At 29.9% G+C, this 27216-nt stretch overlaps 1 protein-coding gene across 1 annotated transcript in view; it reads left to right on the forward strand.

The window, feature by feature from the left end:
• Nucleotides 1-878: 878 nt before the first annotated feature.
• LOC107172836 (cilia- and flagella-associated protein 161) overlaps nucleotides 879-27216 on the forward strand; it is a 31567-nt gene continuing 5229 nt past the window's right edge. The window contains exons 1-6 of the mRNA XM_089223175.1: nucleotides 879-956; nucleotides 1471-1560; nucleotides 6774-6997; nucleotides 9873-9951; nucleotides 14284-14445; nucleotides 16225-16314. Of these exons, the coding sequence (XP_089079301.1) occupies nucleotides 879-956; nucleotides 1471-1560; nucleotides 6774-6997; nucleotides 9873-9951; nucleotides 14284-14445; nucleotides 16225-16314 (723 nt within the window). The remainder of the gene's footprint in view (nucleotides 957-1470; nucleotides 1561-6773; nucleotides 6998-9872; nucleotides 9952-14283; nucleotides 14446-16224; nucleotides 16315-27216) is intronic.

Below are 27216 nucleotides of genomic sequence, written 5' to 3' on the forward strand. Positions count from 1 at the left end.
ACTTTCCAATGTACTTGGGCGTCCACGTTTTGGTGTTAATCACTGCCCACTGACACAAAGAAATATTCCAAGTTCTTCTCGAAAATCCTTAAGTGAAATAAGTTTTTGTGTTGAATCTAAATTATTTTTTTTTTTGAGCAATAATTCGCTTGTGTAGTAACCTATGGAGTTCACTATGGTCACATCTAATAAATGATAAAACAGTCGCATGTACCATTTCTTGGTTCTCGTTTTAATTGTGTATCTACCTAGCAATCTGTCAAGTAGATCCACACCACCCATATGTTTGTTGTAAACTTTTACAATATTTGGGCAAGTCAATGCAACTTTTTTCTTTTCAGTTTTTGAAAATCTAATCACTTTTTCAACTGGGTTGGTACTCACAAATATGGATAGTAAGACGAACAATAATTATTAACGGTCTAAAAGAGCAAAATAAAAATTATCAATGGGTCGGTGAAAACATTTGGCATTTTAGATGTATACTTATTCCCGAATCAGACAATTTAGCCTAAAACAGAGTCGTGATGGCCATAATTAAAATACGCGGCAACCCGTAGAAACAATTATTTTACCTATAATAATAAAATATTATCTAGACTTTCTAATTATAATGTAATATGTTTGTCGTCCGCGCGACGTGTTTACCATAAATATATTTGTATATCAAAGCCTGCAGCTGTGACAACCGCCAAGATTCGTATTATTAATTTATCATCAATCGTTCACAGCGGCCATATCGTGTGAAAAAATCTACATAGAATCGTACGGCGTTTTACATTGTTTTACATCAGTTACCAATACCACGGTAATATTATAATAATTTACCCGATATTTACACAACAACATTATTCCTGCTCCATACCATCATCAACATCATGGACCATCGGGACGCACAACTATACAGTATTAACGTCCGGATGGGAAATTGGGTGGAAGAAACTTGTTTGCGATCCGTGAGTCGAGCAGTGTAAACAATATCGATTTCATCATCTACCTATTATATTATATGATAATAAAAACAATAATAATAATATATATTTAAATGCATACCTATATATATACGTACTATCTATATTGTTATGTGATGTATATAAAAACGCGTATGACTCCCTCGCCCGGACTAAGACGTCCGAATGTGTAAAAATAATATTTTTAGTGTCTGGTCGTGTAAATTCATCAACTGCACTGCTATAATGCAATAACCCTGTGACGTGACTCTCGGGGATTGAAAAGTCGATCCCAGCGTGGATTTTCTTTATTGCGATATTGTTTTATATATTAAAATTTATTGAATTCGATATAATATTATAAAGTATTTACACTCGAAACGCGAAAAATCCATATTTTTGAATCCGTACGAAATTCTTGGTCGCCATTGTTATTACTATTGTTCGAATTATACATAATATTATGTACTATGTTATTATAATATGATTGTGTAATCGCGGTTGATTGTTAATCGTTTAGGAAAAAATCAAATCGTTCCTGGCGAAACGAAACCGAGGAGAATTGCTCGTACAGAAGTCTCAGAGAATGTACGCAAGCCTTTTGCGGCCGGTAATTCTATATAATATTATAATAAGCGCATTAGGCGCCTTGCCGATGTCCGAGCATAATATTATAATATCCATTCGAAGACAGTTTACAATGTACAATTTTGTATCCTCGAACGACGAATTTTTTTAGACCTGAAACTAAAATATAAGTAGCATTTAATCGATTTGATTATGAAAATTTTGTTTCTGTTTCATTCTAAAAATGTATTATCTCTATAAAACAATAATTGATTCGTTTTGATATGTTTTTCTTGACATTCTATTCAATTATTAGACTTAAAGATCCATCGTTTCGTTTACGCCTCGTTTCATAAGAACCTGGAAGAAAAATCACATTTTGTTATCATAAATTGTCTGATATCAGTGATATCACTAAATATAGTCAAATATATTTTGACTTTCTAAGTCAGTAGATGATTTTATATTACTTTCAGTCAAGTCTATTCGTGCAGAGGTGAACGCACTTCTGATTCCAATGGTTGTATAAGGTTATCACTTTTATCCGCAAGTGCAGAAAAACTCATCAGTCAAAGAGTACCATTCCTAATGGAAAAAAAAAGTAGTAAAGTGAATATCGCTCTGCTGTACAGTAGTTTACTGTAATGGATGGAATTAAATTTTGAATTCAATGATCTTATATAATTATTTGTATACGAAAAACGATTCTGAGCGGAGACGGTTTATTATCTGTCTATAGGATATATTATAGATTATTATTACTGATTAAAATATTTGACTTTCCGGTGGATATTTTTTTATTTTTTTGATGAAGATAGAAAAACTTATAAAGAATCTTGAATTAAATTTTCAAATCTTAGATTTAAAAAGAAAAATTTTTATGAATTTCTATCTAAGATAATTTGAACATAACCGTAATTTTTTACATATTTAGTAAAAATTTGAACTATTTGAAAAATAATGCCTATGTATTTTTAATATTTTTCAGATTCTATAGTAAAAATATGTTAGGTGTCTTGAATTCAATTTTCAAGCTTTTCTAACCAACAAATAAATTTTTATCGATATTTTTAGAAAAAAAAGTAGAACAATTAAATTTCAGTAAACAGCTCAAAACAAATCAAAATATTTTGAAAATTTTATCAAATATAGAAAATGCGTATACAAACATTTAGTGAAAATTTCAAGTATCTACGATTATTTGTTTTAGAGTTACACCAAAATAAGAAAATCGCTAAATAAGAAATCTAGCAAAAATCCAATGTTGTAAAAATTTAAATTTCAAACGCTCATAAAAATGTAATTTGTATTTCCGGTGGAATTTTTTTTTGTGATAAAAATTTTAAACTTGTAAGGAGTCTTTTATCAAATTTTCAAATCTTAGATTTAAAAAGAAATTTTTTATGAATTTCTAGCTTAAAACAATTTGCGAATTTTCGTGATTTTTACGTAATTTTTCAAAATTCAAACTTTGAATGCTTATAAAAAAAAATTGTGACTGGATTTATTTTATTTTTCAACTACTATTGTAGCAATATGTTAAGAGTCATGTATTAAATTTTCAAACTTTTCTACCCAACAAATAAATTTTTATGAATATTAATTTTAAAAAAAAACTAATAATGATCGAAAATTGCATATGCCTATGAAATATGAATAGTTCAACTTAAGTTGAATTTTTTTGAAAATTGCATGATGGATAGAATAATATACTTCTTTTATAAACATTCGGTGAAAATTTCATGTATCTATGGTCATTTTTTTTAAAGTTACATCAAAAACCAAATTCGATTTTATCGAAAACTGATTATACGTAAATTGTCCTGTTTTCTCTTAATTTTTAGTTTGTTTATACCGATTATTTAGAAAAAATTTTTTACTTTTGACTCCCAAAGTACGAACTAGATTCACTTTCTGATCTAAAAAGGTACTGAAATCGAAAATCGAAGCAGTTTTACTGCCCCAAAACGTGATGACAGACATAAAAAAAATAATAATAATAAAAAAAAACATAATATTATGGTAAAATCAATACATTACTCGCTCCGCTCAAAATCTAAAATAAAACACATAGTGTTGTCCTTTCTCATCATTTGTCTCCTTCTCTCGCCAAGTCAAGACAAAACCGATATCGTACACATTTGTTGTGTTTGTCTCAAATATAATCATACCATCGGGTAACTGATCATGGTACATTATACATTGCTAACTAAATTATTTTCAAGTCTTGTTGCGTTCACTATTTATCTCCCTTCTTACCATGGAGGCGGAACTTGGTAAGTATCCTATAGGCTGAAAAAAAAAAATATTTCAAAAATAAGAAAGAAAATTGAAAAAAGAAAATTGCATTTAAATATTGGTACACTCATCAGCAACCGCATATAAATTTGTCTTTTGCCAACACACACGTCCTGTTTTCCGGTGTTGGGATGAACAAAACTATCGCTTTGACCAATTGAATAATGCCAGGGGAGTAACTTCACACCTTAAATATGAAAAAAAAAAATGTTGCTCTATTTCATTAATCATAGCTAAAGTCGAGAACATATCTGACAACCAATCAATTGAATTGGTCTTTTATATTTATACGTCTATCGCACATTTTTTAATTGTTATTACTATCCTGTTGTCATTATACAATATAATAGGTTTATAATTATCTATATACCTAGCCGCAGCTTGCTATAAACTTGTATAACTGTTGTATTATCATATCTTGGTGTTATTTTAGTTTCAACAAAGAAAATAAGACAAATCATAATAATTTAAAATGTAGGATTCTTAGATTTCGTGTTTGTATATTAGCTTGTTATGATTTCATTCGATAAATTTATCATGCCGAATTTTTACGTAACTTTTTTAATTAAAACGAAAATTGTATTATTATTGTCATTTTTACAGTAAATGTCGAACACGAATAGTTGTTGAATATTTTTTTTTTTATAATTCGTGAGAAATTATAAGTAATCTCATTAGGAACTTATTTTAAAAGTAAGTACTTAATTTTATTACGTACCTCGTGAAAATATTTTTGGTTTTCGCAGAATTATTAAACACTCTCATCTTGCTTTGTCTCTTATCTGCAGTGTGAAATTAATGTCAAAGTATTTTGAACATCATATTGAATAAACCAAAATAATATTAGAGGAACGAAATTAATATTTCAAATCTATTTTATAGCGCCATCTATCTCCGATAATATAGTCAGATCAAAACTTGCTCGGTGAATTTCGCTAGATAGCGGTCAAGTATTCATCTCGAACACGCCAGTCAAAGTGTTTTGTGTAAAATAAATTCTGATTTTTCGTGTTCAGTTTGTTTGTAGTTTAAAGGTGAAATGTGGGACTTAAATGCTTTGTAGATTATCTGGGACTAACGTTTTTAAATTCTATGCCTTTTGAATTTAAGAAAATAATACTTGGGGATAAAAGGATTAATATTAAAGGCTTAATATATAAATATTTATTTAATGAGTTAAATAATGAGTTACAGTAATTTTATTTTATATTTTAAGCTGTGTAAATATTAATCGAAGAGCTTTTATTTGTGTATCTTAGATTAAAAATAATATTTTTATTTTATATTTCTTTTTTTATCATGTACAACTTTTTGATGATATTTCTAAACGGTATTTGTTTATTTAATTTTACATGTACTTAGAACCTATACTCCGTATCTTTTAAATTTTATAATTATAATAATTGTATCACTTATATATAATAACGCTAAACACAAGCTTTGCTAAAGGTGATAGATATCGAAAATATTATTTTCAATAAAAAAAAATCTGCAACTATATTTGTTTTGTTTTTGTTTTTATTTTTTTTTAAATTTTTATAGCACTTTTTTGCGAAAGAGAAGTCTTAAACCGGTCGCTAGTCGGGAATGCGTGTTATAGCGATTGCAAGCCTCAACGATTTATTGCGTCTCCGACAATCGAGTGGTTCGTAAAATTTCCCACATTTCAATCAGTAGCACGTTCAATCTATAAATGTTCATACCTTTGGAGATTCTACTATCAAAATGACAAATTGGTAACAAATATTTCAATAATTTTCAATAAACGTTGACTTCGATATTAATACATTTTCTATGCTATCCGCTGAAATGACTTCACAGAATGTTAAAGTTTATGATTTAACACCGCTTGCGATTGTTTGTTTATGATAAAAATAAAGTTTGACGATTAATAACATCACTTTTGCGTATTTATACTTGTTTTTGTAATTCAAATTCAAATAACGAGTCGCTTCAGTTGTGGGGCACATATTATAATAGCTAACACACCTGTTCGATGAGAATCACAAACTTGTTTCATCGCGTCGTCGTGCTGGCTGATAGCACACGACTCGACGATGGTGATGACCAGTGACCGGTCAAGCATATTATATTATTATTTTTACGGCTTCGGTCACTCCGAGTACACTTGACCAGATGGCCACTGCAGGTATCGTCGAGCTATGCGATTGCATTAATCTAGGTTAGGGAAGGTTACACGCAATAAAAATAAAAAATAATATCTGACCGGACTCGTCCGAGACCACTGCGGTAATCCGATCTGTAAATACAAGCAACTCCGGAGAATATCGTTATTTCGAATAAAAAAGAAAATAATATGGAATGTAATGTTCGCACGGACGTTAGTTTATAGTTTTGATAATACTTTCTGTGTGTACAAATCTCGGTGCGCCGAAATTTCACTACTTTTTTAAATAATGATATCATTTTACTATACAACCATCAGATAAATAAATGATGACACGTGGCTTTGAGACGATCGACTTCTTATCGATGGCCATGCTAAATAGATATCCAATGACACCGTCCACTCGAAAAATAAAGGCTTTGAAACTATATATAGACTTAATTTGATTTGATGAGAAAACTAAATAATATGTACCTAAATATGTAGTTATGCGATGACGCCATTGACACTATTTTAAACGACAAAAATATTATATCGATCCCCATAGCCAATCACTATGTTTAGTTTTTTGTACCAGATCAAATCTCAGTTCAACTAATTTGAATGTTTGTTTTAAATGTGATTTCTATAAATATTTATTTATTGCTTGTTTCTGTTGTTTAATTTATCATTTATGTCAATTTTGTATTGCTAATATTATGCTCAAAATCCCTTTGTTTAAATTCCAATTGCCAATCGATATATTGTAGTTAATAAAATAAAAATAAAAACATAGGTATATATTATCATAAAATATTTTTATAATTATGTGTCGATCATACACCGCACAGGTGGTCTTGGACTCTACCTACGAGTTCCTGAGGTACGGTGAAAACGTACAGCTCTTGTGCCCGGATATCCGTTTCCCTGGCTGGCGCGAAGGTACCGGTGGCGTGGCCCTATCGTGTTCGACCAGTGACCATCACTCGGAACTGGACGGGCTGGGACCTGGCTGTACAATGACCGCTTCTCCGTTGACCGAGAGCTGTGTGCGAAACTGCTTCAAGATTTGCGAGTAAGTCGAATCGATAGCTATGATGTTGTAGACTATTTAGTCATAGAAGTCCTATGTGGAGGTACCTACCTATAATTTTTTTTCAGTGTATATTGATGAAATCACCGTAAAGTTATTATTATTGTAAGTTATATTTATAATAATTCAGAAAATGCTCGTTCAATTAATTTCTATGTGAGTAATATTATACGCAACACATCAACAGTTAAAAAAGTCAGATAAAAAATCAACTCTATGGGAATTTATAATTAAAATGTTTGGTGAGTCATATGACGAGTGTCACACCTATAAAGATGTAAACCCGTCTAATCCAATACACACGAGCCCTACACGTCTTAGCCTCTTAGGTCAAACAGTTACTGTATATATAATTAAACGAGTTATACTGACTACGATGACGAGATAGTGATGCGGTGAAATTGTGTACAAAGTAAATTTTTTCCGTTTTGCCGATTGGTTTATCTAGCCTATAGACCATAAGCGCAAAATATGACCAAAACGCGCAAAAATAAATAACTTATAAGTTATAAGCACGATTTAAGATATACAGGTTGCACAACGAAGACAAATATTGTGACTCAAGAACTGACACTTCAAAAAAATTAACTCTCAACGCTCTTTGCGGGGAAAATTGTATTTCAGTGTCGCCACATGTAGGGAAAATTTTTATTATTATCTAAGGAAATTAGTTTTATTTTAAATTATTATATAAGATTGTCTTTTACTTATTGTTATACATAAAATAAAGTATTCAAGTCCAAGTTCAAGTATAATAATAGAATAAATAGTATAAAATCAGAAGCTGAATCAAATGACAAAAAAAGCGAGGCAAAATTTCGAAATAGATAATAATATAAGATCTTTAATCATAGGCGTTTTGCTTTTGTTTCGACACCGGGAGCGCTAATGCTCTATTTTTGACAGCTGTTTTATAGTGCCATTTTTAAAGTCACTGCGGGACGCTATTAAACATAGGTCGTTGTGCAACCTGTATATCTTAAATCGTGGTTATAAGTGCAAATCAATTTCATAAAAGTGTGTATATTATTTAAATCGCGCTATTATTAATATTTAACTAAGAATTTACAGTGATATTAAAATTAGTGATATTGCAGAAATCAGTTTAAAAATCAGTAAAAAATAAAAATTATAATTTTGATTATTATTTTAAATCAGTTAAACAATAGTATCATAAATAATTAAATTAATATAAAAGGAAAATCTACTGAGCCGTCGAATTTCGTCGACACTGCAGATAAAATAGAACCATTGGTCCGATGGTTCATTATTTCGAGAAGGAAAAAAAATTAAATTAATATAATATTTAACTCAATTAGGTATTATACTGTGTAAAAGTCTACGCGACTCATTCAATTTCACGTTGGAAAACTACTCTCGTCGTATAGTGAATCAAAAAAACTTAAACATTCAATGTGTTATCGCACATCATCGTCTGAAACTTGACTGCGGTTCACATAATATTTTACACTCACTGATAATATCCGTAATGACCGTAATTGATAATAAAAATATTATTCACTTAACATCAGCTTCGTGATTAGTCTAGGCTTACGGACTTATATCTCCAAAAAAATAGACAAATATGCTTCTAAAGTCATTAAAATATGCATTTATATGCATTAAACAAAAATTTACCACCACCTAAATCGTGGTTAATTTCACTTTTAACTTTAAAAAATTATTAGTTAAAATTTATATCTAATGATTAATAAAAAATAATAATAACTAAGAATTATATCTTCCTCAGAACCAATTTCCGTCACTTTATCACGTTTCATCTCAAGTTTAAATTCGTTAATCACTCCACTTATCACTCTTCTTCATACAGTTGTAAACTCACTCGCCACTAAAAGCATTATATCGCCTTAATTACTTTCGTCAAAATTAATCTATTATGTAATCTGTACTCTATTTATTATATACACATATATACTTACTCATTATGTCTATAATCGTCAGACCTTAATTGATAACATTTATCTAATATTTAATATTGATGTTAATAATTGTCGATACTATTTATTTTTAAGCACTATTATCCGTATCGCTGCTATTATGTATATTTTTCTTCTATATGATTATTATGTTATCTTGTTTAAAACCATAATTGTAATGTATTATGTTTCATCGATAGAATTGTAAATGTTGAGCTATCATTGTATTTACTAATAGCTAATAGGAAAAAAAAAAAAAAACTAAGAATTATTAATTAAAGATACAACTTTTATTATTGTATATTATGCAACAACTAAATTTGGAAAAATAAATGTTTACCTTAAAATTTTGAAAAATTAAACCGAGAATTAAATGTTTATTATTTACACAAAGTAATTATACGAAAAAATTGCAATATTTAGGGTTTATAGTATTATTTATAGGTACTTACACAAAAATTATAACGAAATACGACTCTATGAGAGGTAGTTTGCAGAAAGATATAGCATATTACTGTAAGTATTAATATATATATATATATATTTCGATCGATTGAAATATGTATATGTTATAGTTATATGTAACTATCGTTTTTAATTTTAAATTTAAAAAAAATTGTCAAAATAAGCAAAAAAATTTTAAATATACACTTTCCTGCAAAATCTATCAAATATGCAAAAATATGCGCATTCAAATTTTAGATCCGATATCATGGCACCGAGAAACGAATTTATTTCGCACTTTGCTGTATTTAACAATAATTAAAAAAAAAGTATGTAAATGCTAGAATTCCCAAAGCCTACAGTAATTACCGTCAACATCATAGACTGATGTAGGTCTCTCGTGTAGGTAATGTGTTTAGAGCGTTTGATCTTCGGAGAAAAAAAATAAATACGTCGTGTAATTCATTTTGTTTTAGACTCGGAAGCAGCTGCGAAAAAGGCGAACCTTTGAAGTTTGGCGATACGTTTGCCATTAGCCCGTGTGTCTCTTCTAAGGTATGTAAGTAATCCATTACGTATAGTAATAAAAATAACGTCATATACTATACGAACGTAAATAATAATAATTTTATATAAACGAAATAGTTTTTGACTTGGTGAATATAATATAAAACTCGCTACTCTGTAATTATAAACAGTGTAACCGTAACCGTAATAATATATTATAACCTGAACATAAAGCCACCGAATAATATAATGCGGTGCGACAGGGTTTCGGGTAAACTTAAATAACATAATTCGACGACTTGTATGGTTAACGTATTGCAGATTCGATGTTTGATTTAAATTTTCCCATAAAATAAAAATAAAACGATTATTTTTAACATTTATAGGTATATACAACATTGCGAGTAAAAAGAATATATTAAGTGCGAGCATGTGACTAATTTCAGCTCATTTGGAACGAAATCAAATATTTTATCGCCGTTAGATTTTTTAATTAGATGAGTATAATTCCAAAGCACACAATTTTACACATACATTTACTTTTCACACAGTTTAAACTAAACCTGTTTGTTTATATTTGTTTCCTAACATAACAACTTCTTTATTTTTTTTTTAGTATATTTTGTTTTTTAAACATTCTTGTATTATGTTTTATATTTTCATCATTTACTATTCTATTCCTTTAGACCCTGTTTTGTGGATTATGTAAGAGGTAAGTAACAATGAATCCAAATAAAAACTTACCTTACCTACTGACCAGTGGCGGTTAGGAAGAAGTATAATATTTAAATCATGTGAACCCAAAATGTTGTAGTACCTATAGTTGGTTGAGACTATGGAAAGAAACAGTACAAATACTGTAGCTATATATAGATTGATAGATGACATGTTGTTAACTCCATTGAATAAAATATAATAATAAATGATTAGTAAAGAAATAATAATTATTATAAATTAGCTTAGCTATAGCTTATTATCTCGATAAAAAAGTTTTTTTTTTGTAAATAGCATTACTTTTATAATTATTTTATACACTCGATTAAGACATTAAGTATTTCATTATGTATTTTATAATTTATACAAAAGGATTGTCCCATAGTAAATAACTTTAAAAATGTTAATGCAAAATTTCAATTTCCTATAAATGTCATATATTCACTTTAATTTTTTTGTATAAAGTATTAAGACTATTTTAAGCTTCAAGTATCTTTAATAACATAATATATTTAAGGGAGTGCCTACATAGTATTTATATGTCTTAAGGCTAACGATAAATTATAAATGAAAAGATTTCTTTTGAAAAATGAAAAACAGTATTTTATTTTTAATTATACTTATACTATAATAAGTATATAATATAATGTTATCAAACTATCTTTGTATTTTTAATTTTAAATGGACCGATGAACCGATAAAAAAATATGATGATTCTTAGGCTTGTTCTACAAAGAAAAAAAAATTTAGAAATTTCCACCAAAAAGCGAAGAATTAATGTTATATTATAACCATGTCTATTCAAAAATCTTCGAGCCATCAGTGACTTAACTCAACTCCATTCAAAGTTCATAGAATAACATGATTTGTTTGCGGAATTTAACGACCCGGACATCCTATATTATATAAACTGCACTTACAGCTGAGTTTTACATTTTCCGACTAATAGCAGCTGGGTTGTACGCGCGCACGTTGACAACTTTCGTTAACTATTAAATTATAGTTGTTAATGTATACTTATAAAATTCTTAGCTTAACACAATACTGCAGACTTGCAAATATTACACAGATGAAACGCATAAAAAATAACTTCATATTTAGGTTGGCACCGAATATTCGTATAACCTAAAAGTTAGTATCAAAAACGTAGTTAGTTAGTATTGGAACTATGGAGAACATATTATTATATAATATTGTATTCGATCTTTTTTTTTTTTTTAAGCTCACAAATATAAGTTAAGAAAATCAAATGGATTAATCCACGGGCGTGATTTATTTTTTTAAATTCATATCCGTACTAGGTACCTGTAATAATTATTTTTTGTCAACTTTATATTTACCGCTATACTGTGCAAATTTTTTAGTACTTTTACCTACCATGCCTACATAATACTATATATTAGTTTAGAGTATACCTGTAAAGACAGAAAACTTAAAATGGAAAAAATAATTTTCATATATAGATTGACTTACAATTAGATTATTTTATATTCATTTTAATACTTTTAAGAGTAAAATGTGGACAGTGGGTAACTATAAAAATTGTGTAGTTCATTCTTTATTTTTGGAAAATCCAAAGCTTTTAAATACTTTGAGCATTTAATCTACCAACTTCTCAATGTTCCATATACCATCCAATTATTGAAGGTTACTTGTTAATTCTTGAGAAAAATAATGAATTAAATATCGTATGACTACTGTCGCCATCGCCACCTTCTTCAAAATGTTTGATGTAATATTTTAAATATTTTAATTATTAAATTCTTATAGTATACCTATAACCTAGAAAATCGAACGCATCTAATCACATAATAAATAATAATGTTATATCATTGACGAATACCTATACGTACCTGCAGGGATTAAGCTGATAGAGAAGATTTAGGAATTAAAGGTGGGGGAGAGAGAAAATGTTCAAGATAATAATGAATAACCACATTAATAATATGTACCTACCTATGTTACATAATATAGCTATATTGGCCACCGGTGTGTGTGTGTATGAATTATTAAATATTATTTACGAGAATTCGATTAGGTGCTCGACTGAACAAATATCAAATTATTACACTCCAGTGCTACCATATAAAATAATACTGATGCGTTTAAATAATGCATTTTTGTTGGAATCAAATTTTAAAACCAACCCTGCGGAGATTGAATTAAAAAATAAAAAATAAAATACTTAGCTTAACGATGATGCGTGATGGTTGGGCGTCGGTGTTCTAATTTAGAAAACGACTAAAGATTCCGAATGGAAAAAAAAAGTCTCAAATTTAAATTAATTATCAAAAGGTACAACTGAGGTTCTTATTAATATATTTTATTTTGAGCTTTCCGTATAAATCAGTGTTGTCCCGTACGAAAAAACATTCTGTTAGGAATGGGCTGTTCTTTCATTAATTTTTCAAAAAAAAAAAAAGCTATTTTCCGTCCATTATTAGCCCCTTGCATTAAATAATTGTTGTTAAGACAGTTGTCTTAACGCTCAAACTAAAATATATATTATAACGGAATATTGTTCACCGGTTATTATTTTTATATTGATAATTATTTATTATTTTACCAAATTAAAAAAAAAAAATTCCAATTACTCACTGATAAATCTATGATTATAAGACTTGAATAATTACTTGTTTTGAACAGAGAAGTTGTTTTGATTCGACTTTAACTTTTACGCCTTTTAAACGCTGTTGAAGGCGAGGGGGGCATATGTCTCCTAGTGTCACCGCCCACACTTTAACCTTTGTCAACGACCTGAGATGGTATGATATCGTATCTCGTTGACCTACGATGAGGTCGTTGTAAATTGCAGGCAATCAAAATAAATCACCATAACAACTGGATGCGTTATTGGTTACTAAAGCACTTATGATAATGTGTGAGAGCACGACTTAAGCAATTCAAGATATTTTCGAGAGATAATGTAAAAAACACTTTTCGTATAACAAACATCTGCAGCCAGTTAAAAAATATGCATCCACTACGCGTAGTTCGACAAAAATTCAAGATGTTCTGTTCGGTTCGACCACAAAGATGAATGCGATTAGAAATAAGTATTTTCTTATCTATCTACGTGTGTCCGATAGACATCAAGCAAACTATTATGACGATTGGATATCGTAATACGATAAATGTTAAGATTAATTGAATTAGGTAATGTATAACTATAATATAGAGTCAATAAACACATGGAAATTTAATAAACTATGTCGGTAAGGTATAAAATACAGTTTTAAGTTGATATCAACACAATTTTTTGATTCAATAATTTCATCTATTGAACGTATTTTGATAAATGTATTTTTAAATCAACTAATATAGTTTTATATTCACTCTGCTCAGTTTTTTTTAGTCCGGTGATAATGTGAGTATACCTATCGTTTATATCGTATAAATATATGAATATCCTTGCCTGATGATTCAAAGTGTTCATATTGCACTTGATCCACTTATTTCGCACAAAACTCACAAACATTAACATATATTATTTAAGTTTACAGTTGCATGTTGTAGTATGATTAGTAGCAATTAGACCTTATTACTATGGTGGTCACACTTTGTTTTTAATGGTTTTAAACACACTAAATCGACGAACCCACACGATCATAGTGTTATTGCGTCGATAAATATATTATTATTATTATTGTGTCGATATTTCCGCAGCCACTGTTCGTCGCTGCCGTCATGCCTCGTCTGTACGCCGATCGAGGAGTGTCCGGTCACCCAGCGTTGAAACTCGTCGATGCGCAGGACCCGTATTGCCGGTGGACGGTCGTCTACTGGCGTAAGGCGATGCGAGAGGAAGCCAAAGGACTTCCGGTTCCGGTGAGAAAAACCAACATACACTTAAAAAATATAAATAATCACGACCTTTTCGACCCTCGCGTATCGCTTTCTTTTACCCTCGCCAAGGCCGCGCGCAAATAGTGTTGTATGAAAATAACCCAATAATAATCTAAATGAGGTAATAATATGCATTTATTAAAACATTTATCTATATATGTTATTATGACACAAAAGAAATAACCAAATAATTTATCTGGACAATACAAAATATAATATAATATAATAGTATAGGTAAGTTTAAATTTTAACACTTGAAAATTCCAACGTAAATATAAATATATTCATTAGTATTTACAGAAAATAAGCGAAATACTGCAAAATAACTACAGTGATACATAAAATAATTAGATAACTTAGATAACACACGAATAATAAATATAAATAAAATAACCATAATAATATGAAAATAAAATCTAATAAATAGGCTGTAGGCAATAGCTTATTAAGATAAACACCTCTTTCCATGTGGGAAAGTTAATGATGACAAATTAACTTGAGTGAAGTCAATGTCAACACTGTTATGTTAAAAATTAATAATTATCAAACAAAATATTTAATTTAGTTAAGGATAATAATGAAAAAAACACTAACTTAATTCAGGTAAAAAAGCTTATCCGCTTTTTCATATTATATAATTTGTCATAACTGTAAACCTATACACTTATGTGGATTTTTTTTTCAAATTAATAACTAAACGCTTTGATTAAAAAAAAAAAAACTATTCTGTATTATTGTTTCTATAATTATGCACACTAGCTGTAATGGTCTATGCATTAAGTTTTCCTTGCAGTTTATTTTTTTAATATGTCTACTAATACCTAGTTATCATACAAAATATGATAAAATTAACTGGAAAATTCTAATAGTGAGTTATTGTTTAAACGGAAATATTATCTACACCAAAATTATAGTCATCAATTTGATACGATAATGAACTACAACGAGTTAAAAAGTTATAAGCAAATTAATTTTTTAAGTAATATATAGTTCATCATGTAAATATTTGATAAATATTATTGTTATAGTTTATAATGGCTGTATCCAATCCTATTATAACTATAAGATATGAGATCGGAAATGAGGTCGTTAAAAATAGAAAAAAAGTGTACACAATACTCGTGTAATACATCAGCCTGTTTCACCGTTAACCACGGGGCTGCTCCTCCAAAGTCGGACGTTTTAAATCCAAAACTGCGACGGGTTGTACGCGTGTGTATGTGACCGGAACAGCACAGCGGAAAGGATGCGCGTGGGAATACATCATACACACACTCGCACACACATACATCACACAATAATATATTATATTATAATAATACCTAATGCGATTGTTTCCACCACCGTAATTACTATATATATATATATATATATATAGTACGTTTGTCCTTGAGAGATTTCGACGCGCGCTACCCACCGCACGCTGAGAGTAAAAACTCGTAAACGCGCGGACGAGTCGCAGTCGACGACAAGACCAGTTGTGTTCGTGTTTCTCGACTCGACGAGTGGGTACCTAACTATAATATGGTATTATGTACCATTCTACAGCAGCGTTTCGACGGCGCTATATTGTATTGTACGTCATGTTATTCATTTGAAGTTCGAGCTATTATTCATGACGCTGTGAAAATGTTTTTAATTTTATTATTTACCCGTGCAACCCGCGGTTGAACCGGAAACGAGCAAAAACAAACAAAAAATAGCCACCTCTACCGACCTGCAGGCTGGACTTATTATTTTAACCGTATGTAATCGTTGCAGATCGGAGTCAGAGTGGTCCTAAAACACAACGCCACAAATCTAAACGCTGCGGTGGAGACGGACTTCCGGATTGCGACGTTCTTCGGCGACGTAAGTATATAATATATACCTATACGTTATTTTGCATTAATATATTTTATCATATCCAAGTCCACGCAATATTATCGGGCCATGCCCTCGTCACATGATCTATATGTATGACATAATATACTTTATCATGGTGCATTTGAACCCCCCCCCCCTCCCACCCCCACGAATTTGCTCGGTGGGGCCCTGCAGCCGTATTCGTATAAATGGGTATATTAAATCAAATTAAATGAAAACATAAAGGAAAATATCGTTTGCACCGATCGAACGCTAATTATTATAGTTTGGCTGTCAGTTATAATATATCTCAACCATAGGAAATATTATGTTTAATAGAATATTAATTGTTACTGCGAGCACATTATGCAAAGGTGGATAAGTTGATCAAAATAATTAATTAAAGTTAAGTTAAGATGACACATGATAGTTGAGTTAAAAGTTGTCAGTTAACAGATTATAAATTTGACTAGATACTTTAAAAGTTAATATGACAAAAAAAAATACTAACTTAAATCACATTACAAAAAAAGTTCAACTATTTTTATAAATTGATAATATGTAAATCACATCAAGAATGAGTGAGTTTATCTATTCTAGTAAAATATAATATCAATATACAAAAATATTATATCGAGAAAAATAACAGACACAATTGTATTATTATGGTATTGGATTACTTTTATTTTATATTAATATTTAAGTATAAGTATAAACGTGAAATTTCAAAATGTATTTAAGTTTATGGATTATTTTTAACTCAACTGCAGAAATAAACTATGTCATTTCAACCGTCGATTAAACTAGTTAAGTGCATAAGTTGATTATAGAAAATAAACCAACTTGGTAGATAAGTTAATAAATTAAAAATGATGAACTTTTTAACTAGTTAATGCCAACCTTTGACATTATAATATTATTATGTTCTATCCCCGGCACTAATTTAACGTCATCAAATGACAATAGTCAATAAGTGATCATAATCGGAAAAGTTCTTATAAATCGCTTTTCATTCGCAGCGTTATTTAATAACGATCGCTGTTCGTTAGAATGTGTTTATAATATCATTATAGGTATATCGTATATATTAGTATTTATTAATACGACAATCTCGTTTCGAAAATCTACGACGGTTTTCTTATACGCATTAGCTCGTAAAATGTATATTATTATGTATCTCGTAACATTCTTTAGGCGTATGTGTGTTTCGGACGATGAGTGAAAAAAGACAATCGTAAACCGTGGGAGAAAATCGTATAAAATAATGATAACAACCATACGCCATGTGTACAACAGTCATCGGTGCGTGGCGGGTAGCTATCCCCGTTAAAGTCTCTCGCGTCGAGGTCAGCGCACAGTTTATTATTATTATTACAATATTGACAACATACGTGGAGAGTCCATTATAATAACGACGACTATTGCATTGCATTGGTATAACTCGAGTTATTCATCATTACCATTATTGTTATTATTATTATTGATACGTCGAAAACGGAACGGCGACTGCACTTGTTCCGATTGATTTTACACGCTTTTACGCGGCAACTGTGCACGCGCTTCTCTAAATCTATATCATTAACGGAACTAGTTTCTATATACGCTACACTGGTCGAGACTAGCAATAATTATATATTTTATATATTTATTTAATGTACATGTACACCAGCTGTAAGTACTTGCAGTATTATACCCTCCCCCCTCCCCCGGACGAGCAATCGCGCTAAGGTCATCGGTACACGCGAGTCCACCGCAAAATCTCGTCTGCATAATACATATCATAATGTTATTATCGTATTAGATGTGGTGAAACTTTATTTCATCATTAATTTTTTAAAAATGTAATATTGAGAGGTGTGGGCTTGGTCTATAGAAACGTCCGATCGATGCGTACACATTTTAAATAAAATATTTAAACGAAATTTAATGATTTTTTTGTGGTTTTAACCGCATAATATAACATGTGCAACCAAGATCAAGTCCAAAAGTAATAACGTGAATTAAATGTAATATCATTATTAGTATCAATTGACTGCGTTTACTTGCAAATAAAAAGTCGAGTAGAACTTTTACTGCCAAAGTTAATTAATTACAAAAATATTTTGTTTACATCGAACGAATACCAATATAGACGACCATCAACGTGTGAATCAAACGATAATATATATGACACGCGAAATACTTATTATTTCAAATGTTTATTTTTATTTTTTTAAGTTGTTAACTAAAACAATATTTTTAAAATAAAATACAATTTTTTACAATTTTTTATCGTTATTAGTTCTTAAATTTTTACTTTATCGAGTGAAAACATACATGCACGCAGTATTATTGATTTTAAAGCAAAGCGGAATTACGTATTAAATCGGATTTTGGCTGAATAGTTAAATACTTATAAAGTATTCGTCCAAAATTCGATTTCCATATTACATTGAAGTACTCCAATAATATTAATTCTCTGCTTCACAGTAAAGAATTAAAAATATTACAAAATATTAAAATAATTAGGCTATAATAATAATAGATATTTAAAAAATTTAAAATTTAAATGATTTTGACTGCATAAATATATTTTTTTTCTGAAATACTGTTTTGCGATAACTTAAAATTTTATAAAAAAATATTTAAAAAAAAGATGTCTTCGATAAAATAATCACTCGATGTCGTATTGAATATATAAACTACATATAATAAAACCTCTCGACTTCATATTTTCCGAACATCGCTATTATACTGCGATCGAGTTCTATAGAATTGAAAAAAAAAATGTGCAAATCGACGTATTATACATATTATACACTAATACCAACCATCAAATCATTACTAATTATCTTTGAAAAAGACGGTTGGGCTTCACTTAATCGTATATATTATGTTTACCGTCGACGACATTCGAGATTGAAGAAAAACGTATAGCGTTGAGCTATAATTGTTCCGCGAATGCTTAAAATAACATCATCATTCCGTTCATCGTTGAATTTCTGTAGCTTATCGAACAATATATATACCTACGCCATAATAATATTTATTATTATAAAACATGAAACTCGTCTCGCGTATATTTTTTTTTAACTTACAGATTTTGGCATATTGTTTGCGCGGTCTCGGGGTCAACAAAAAATGTGTAACAAAAACCGCTATTCGGGTAGTATATTATAATAATTGGCAGTGCGCACAGTTAAATTATGTATTATACTACAGCTGGTACGTAACGACTTCTGATTGTAAAAAAACAGATTATTGTATGCGATAATGGCATAATGCGATGTTTATATACATTAAACTGCTATGTCGTCGGGAGTTTATGACAAATTGTGCAGAACAAAATCTCTTGTAGGTCGGACAGTGGACGGGAACGACGATGACGACGAGTGAAGGAAAAATGTGAAACGACGAGAATTATAATTACATTTTTATTGTACGTCGGAATAGTATGTATACGAGATAATAATGCGCCATATACATGATGATTCGAGTACGTCATTAAAATTAACTAATTTTGGTCGTTTCATGAAATATTGACAATATTATATAAAAAATTATTCGCCAAGCACAGGTTCTCACCTCAATATTTTGAGCTTTAACAATTGTATAGGTAAATTCATTTAAATTTTAATTTTCGGAATTTTACAGTATACCCTGTGACCGTATTTTCAATCGTTTAACCTTTAGTATACCATTATTTTAAAATTGTTAATATATTTTTTTTTTAAATCCATCTACTTAACGACATACAGGAAAATAAGCGATTCTATCGTTTGAAAATAAATGTTATTTAGGTACGAATTAAAAATTAAATGGTATATAAAAAACCTAAAAGCATGGTCTTTAAGTTTTATAATAACTTAGAAATTCCAAAGATCAAGATCTGAATAAATCTATTATATATCAAAAGAAAGATTGGGGGGGGGGAGGTAGCATAGATACTTGGTGAATTATCCTGCATTAAAACACGCACTCAGAGTGTTCGTGTTTTTTTTCCGAGTATGAAATTTTTTTTTTTTAATGATTACAAATTACGTTCGAGAGACGTTTTGCGCGATGCAACTATGCAATGTAAGTATAGTAATTATTTATGTCGAGGGGAACGGCCTCAGGATTTTTTCTCACAGAGTGTATTGAACAAATTTGTCGGGTGTAGGTGAGTGGTATATGTATATCGGCGGCCTCGGTGGGGCGTAGGAATCGGCTAGATTAAAAAAATTTTATCCTCGAAAACTTGAAGTCGAAAAATCGTAAAAAACAATATTAACAGTCGACCGCGGCTGCAGGCGGCAATAAAATGTATTATGTACAAAAACGTCGAATAATGATGCACAGGTCCCCGACATATATTATTTAGTCGTATCTATATATAGGTACATTAATTATTTTATGCGATTTAACAGGTGTAACATGAAGGGCCGTATACAAATGTAAATAAACAAAACTACATACGTTTTTTTTTTCAATTATTCATCGTTTTAGTAAAGTAAAAAACACGTTCAAACGATCCTGGTCAAAGCCGATCTTACCATAATCGTTACACAATTATATTAAATTAACCATTTGTCTGCGGTTGTTCTGTTCATATAGTTTAGTAATTATTTAATGTACAAAAACGATAGATACAGCTGACACTGCAGCTGCAATTATAGTGATTAATGTTTGAATACGCACAAACCGATAACAGCGATAACATTATTTGATTTGTTCATTTTTATTTAAGATTTGAGTGGAGTTGAATTTCAGCATAGATTAGTAATAATAGTGATAAATTTATGAATTTAATTATTGGCCATAATATATGATTTGATTAAGAGTGGCAAAATACGGAATTTCGTTGTAAAACAAATCGTAATAAAACATGATCAAAATATTTTAAGAAATTTCTTTTGAAGCTATAAGGCTGGACGTATTCGTAATGTAATGTAATTGATTTTATTATTTAATGTATTTAAAATCGCTTTAAGAACGAAATATTTCTCGGTTAATATTTTCTAGCAAATTTTATCGGTTGCGTAAGTTGTTTAACTCTTAAACAATCGTACACCTCAAATACATAAATCAAATATACATTTATAAAAACAAGTGAATTAATAATAATTTTACCGTATAAAGTTTATGAAGCCTTGGCAACCATAGCTCATCGCGTTTTTTGAAAAATTTGAAACAATTTCTTTTATTGCGATATGGAATAAAGCATTTTTTTTCATACAAAAAAGCAGACGATAATAATATTTACTTTTAAGTTCTTCATTTTCTTTAAGTATACTTTCAAGGCTTTTTAATCTAATTTTATATTGTACTATTTCTATTGTATTTGTAACTGTATTTACTGTATTTGCATTGTATTTTGTAATTCATAATTGTAATTGTTGAAACTAATTATATCCACAAAGTTTAAATAACAAAAAAGTTCTTCATTGTCTACAGTGGCTAAACGGCTGTTTTTCTACCGATTTACTTAAGTTGTGAATAAGTAGCGTAGTTAGGTAATATAATTCAGACGATTTAAAGATTTCCAGTTTAATATTTTTTAACGAGTGACGTTTCAACAGATTTACATCGCTCTGATGAGATGAAAAAACTAATAGGTATGATAATTAGGTATTTCTGATCCTGCAGAATTTATCATTCAAATTAGAAAAATAATTTTAAAACAAAATCACACTGCACCACACCATGGTTTCATGTACGTAGGCAACGGTAATAATAATAATGCTATATATACGTAAGCAAGCATAATATTATTTGAGTGGGTCATTGCATGTGGGTGTGTAAGATATAATAATATATTATTATGCTATCATATAGTATTTTAATGGAAACGTAACAGCTAGCGTTCACAATATGTATATATTGTAATTAATTGTATAATTAGTAATTGATACCTATTTTATATAATAGAATAATCAATCGATTAGTGTACATATAAGTAGCAAGAGCTCAAGTCAAATGAATCTATCGATAGATGAAAATATATAGATATAATATAATATAATATAATATATAGATGAAAATCTAATATCGTATTACTAAAGTTTCGTATTCATTGTAAATAGAGCTGTGAATCGAATACATTAAATACCTATAACCTTCAAAAACTCACTTAAAAAAATTCGAGAATTACACAATATACGAAATACCTATAACGAAAACCTGATAAAATTATATAATTAATTATATGGTTGAATTCTCAAAAAGTCAGTAAAAAAATGGACTATTAATGCACTATATATTTGTTTAAGTGCGACATTTTCTAATAAAATATGTTGTTAACCAAATGCGACGTAATGTATGCCGTGTAAAATTTTATAAGACGAAAATTTAACAATGATTTAGAAATGATTGTTAAAATTAAAAATATCAAACAATGTAATAAATATATATATATTGTCAAATTTTTAATTTTTAAAAATTATATATTATAAATATATTTTTTTTTCACTATTATATGTATTAATTTTTAGTTAACCTCACACATGAACCTAAAAATACTGTCATTATTATTTTATTGTAAATTGGAATTGTTTTAAATATTATTCTAATATGATCCAAAAAATACCTAAAAATCTAAAATGCAAAATATATTAGTGAGCTTAGCTGTTCTCGCTTCGTGTCCACCATTAATTCAAACTCTGGCATTGCTGACATTATATTATATAGAAATCTATATATTCAGCTACAAACTTATGATTTTAATTATTTTCGTTCATGGTCGGACCTTTAGAGTTTAGAGGAACCGGGAAATTCGATGTTATTGAATTATTGGATATTTGTGTTTGACTACATTTTATGCGTTTGAACAATTTACTACCTAAGGACATTTTATTTGGATGTCATCTCTGTCCATCGTTCGATTCGAAATTCTTAAAACAATATAACGATGATGTAGGTACTAATATACATATATTGCATTAAATAAGAATTTTTATAATTAATCGTATCATAATATATTTATTTGTGTAATAATAATATGTATTATTTATCAAAATCTTAAATTAATCCACGCGACCATCAGACTTTAATTTATTATATATAAAATACGTCCTTTCGCGGTCCTAAGTCTTGCACGGAAACTGATTATAATAATAATAATATGCCGAATTGAAAGCGTATATTGCTATTATGTGGCCGGTAAATCAAAAACAAAAAACGAAATTCACTTGGATCGGCAAGGATGCTTAGGGGGTACCTATACATCATTGCATATATACCTAATCTACGATTATTTTTTTTCTCGCCGATCCTGAGCGTCAGGCCCGACGACTGCGGCGGCGGCGGCAGCAGCAGTGCATTCTTATACGATCTGATTTCGCAAAAAAACGCATAAATCTCAGGGCCCGTCGTTTTTGCGTCACCGAGCAGTGAGGCTATATTTTATTTTATCGATCATCACCACCGACGACGACCATATAATATATTATCACGTCGATTAAAAGCACGAGCCATCGAGTCGAAATAAATTACTTTTCACAGCCATCCTCGTCGACAGACCGCCGCCGCCTTGTCGTAATAATACATTATCGTACGATATAATATATACATATGATTCTCGTGGACTTTTCTACGGCGCGATCATTTTTTCGATTCGTTATTTTGCCGAAAAAATCGAATCATTTGTACGGACTCGTATATACAGAAGATGGGAAATAACAACTGCAGTCTCGCGTGTAACCTAATTACTGTATATTTTAGTCTCCCAATAACGGAAAAAATTCATTTTGGAAAGGTATACACATTTTGGAATACTGAGCGATTCCGTTATAAGGAGGTTTTACCTCTCACTATGTACAAATAATATCGCTTGTCGAGTCGAATCAGTGTAAAACGAATGTTGAAGTGACAAACCCGCAGAGATAATCATTAAGTACGTCGTTTGCGCACTTTCCGTGACGAAGCGTTGTGAATTAATAGTTTCACAAGAAATTGCACTGCAGTGAGTGTACAGCTCTATTTTGTTGAGTTACATCGCACTGCGTGTTTTTATAAGAATTTGGCAAAAATTAATATTTTTTAAATTCATTTATATCAAAACCACAATCCGCCATTGATGCGATGTAACCATCATTCTCACGAATTGTTACAAATAAGGCGGCGGAATGTATAATATAACGAAACGAAGAATTCAATCTAAACAAAAAGTCATTGGAAAATGTCTGGAGGAAAATGGTTTTTACCACTTTAATAAAAGATAAAAGACAACATGCACTAAAAGTCATGTATAAAAGTTATATTATAAGTATTTTAAGAGTTCGCCATAAAAATAACCGTTTATGTTTATATATTTTATGTTGCACTAGAAGTTATTTAGTTAAAACTGAATTTTTGGTTGGAAAATCGTAAAACATTCCCATAAATCAAATACCACATCGACATTAAACGTGTATTTCCGGCTAATCGATGCAATATTTTTTGTTTCTCAAAACAATATTGTGTATAAAATATTAATAAATAAATGAACTCAATTGAAAAGATGAAACCATAATAAACCACCTCCGAATTGGTCACACACAGTTATACTTGATGAGTAAAGACGATCCTTCATTATGTGAGTCATGCAGCGTACTTTTAACCGTCGACCACATCATCACTGAATGTCAAAAATACAACCTGCAGTATCGAAATCAATTTCACATCTCCGAACAAATCTGTCAAGCACTTGGATCAAACCCACAGGATGTAAAAAACTTAATTTTATTCTTAAAAAAAAACAGAATTGTACAATTATACAATTACAAATAAAATTTTAATCTAAAAAAAAAATTTCTTTTACTAATGGCCTAGTTGTCGATGTATTTTGATCAATAAAAAAAAAATATTAATAAAATAAACGAACAAAATACTTGCAACACACAATTCGTGTCTGTTATTATAATGTACATTTTTCAAAACAAATGGCGTTATATCGGTATTAAACGATAAACAGTATATAGTATACCAAGGTATAATTAGTAAGTTAGCATTACGTCGTGCAGGTTACAATATTTTTCACTCAGTCTACATCATTCTACCTATATACAGTATTGTTATAAGTATTCGAATATTTGTATTTAAATTTTAAATACCTAAAAAATACATTTCGTTTATTCTTAAATCCTGGAATACTTACTTTACTTAGATTTCGTTTTTTAAATATTGTTTTAAAATGGCTCTAGCTTCTGAGAATTTTATAAATAACATTTTAGATTTCTCCGAAGTATACGGCGCAGGACGACACTCCTCGAATGACGTTAAGATTCCAAATATTTGGAAACACTGTCTTTTAAATATTATATTAGGTATAACAGTCTAATGCCAAAATATTTGAAATTTAGAAAAAAAATCAGGATTTGAACAATTTCATAGCTATGGGGGATTGACGAATAACTATTGGATTGAAAGCGCTGGGTGAATCACCCTGTACAACTCTTTCGTATTACATAACAATATAATAATATGCTCGACACAAAACTGTGCTCGTTAGGCGATAGTCATCCATATTATTATTATTATTATTATTATGACTGCGCCGACGCGTCGTATTAGTTGACTGCTCTCCCCCCCCCTCCCCACCACCACCACCCATCGGCGCAGGACCGACTACACAATGCGAAGAGAGACCTTTTCAATCCCGCGAACCAACCCGTTTTGCTATAAATCTATAATACACACGTGTATGCGTATATGCCCACTCGTAGGTACTTCTTTACTTTTTTTTTATGTTTAAAACATGGCACAATAGGAAGCGCCGCCGCATCGGACTACAATATAATATAATTTCATATTGTAAGCGTGTCTACTATAATTGTAATATTTGCGCGAACGTAATATTTAATGTGTGCTATTATGCTATTTTTGTCGTACGCTCTATGCACGCCGCGTGAAATGTTAAGATCATTAAAATAATATAATATTATACGATGTGTGGACGGAGTGATGGCCAAACGATATATCGACAAATCGATTCTTGGACATACATCCGCGATATAATCGAGAAATCGATACGACCAATATCGCGGAAAACTTTCGACAGCCGATATCATCGTCTTGTCGCTTACGACACACAGTTGAAATAGTCACTATATGATAATATATTGGACATGCATTTGGGCCAGATAATTGAAGTCCGTCAACCAAATGGGTCAATGAGTCGAAAGATCCAAGAAAAGAAATATGTTGAGTAGGTATATGTAGAAATACAAAGATGACCTTACAAAACTCCAAAAATGAGCGCAAACATGCCCGAAAAATATCAAAGTTATGACATTTTATGAGCTTAAAACTTTAAAAGTCGTGTTATTTCAGAGTTATTGTGGCTTATGCAAATTGCCTAGAAGTGGATGTTTGTAATGAATCTGTACTACACTCTGTAAATGTAACGAGTAAAAAAAGGTTTTTGAATAGTTCTTGGAAATCTAAAATTAAAAAAAAATGACTTCTAATGTTTGTAAATAAAAATAACTATAACATAAAAATTTGAATTACATTAAATTATTTCGCGTCGGCCATCATTGCTTAGGTGAGATGAAACTTCTTTCGATGAAATGATAAAATAATTAATAAAAATTAAGAACGATGTTTCAAATTTGAACAAGTACCTACTGATAAACAGTCAAACGAAAAATTATAAAAATATTAATAACCATTATCGTACGATAATTAATGATAAAAATAATATTGTCATACTATATCTTCTAAAATTATGGTACTGTCTTCGACGGCTATGGTAGTTTTTATGAAATGCAACTTGACAACATTTACATTACCTACTGCAGGCTACTAGTATAACAACGTATACATTTGTCTTGTTTAAATGTTGTGACTTTATGAGAAATCTGTCGCGAAAGTAATTTTTTTTGGGCCTTCCGTAATGCTGTTCCACTTTAAAAAAAATGTTATTGTATATAGTATAACAATATAATATTTTTGGACAATTAATCGAAT

This window comes from Diuraphis noxia, unplaced genomic scaffold (assembly GCF_037042655.1).
Source record: "Diuraphis noxia isolate RWA-SAM2 unplaced genomic scaffold, SU_Dnox_SAM2 contig0003, whole genome shotgun sequence".
Taxonomy (NCBI): domain Eukaryota; kingdom Metazoa; phylum Arthropoda; class Insecta; order Hemiptera; family Aphididae; genus Diuraphis; species Diuraphis noxia.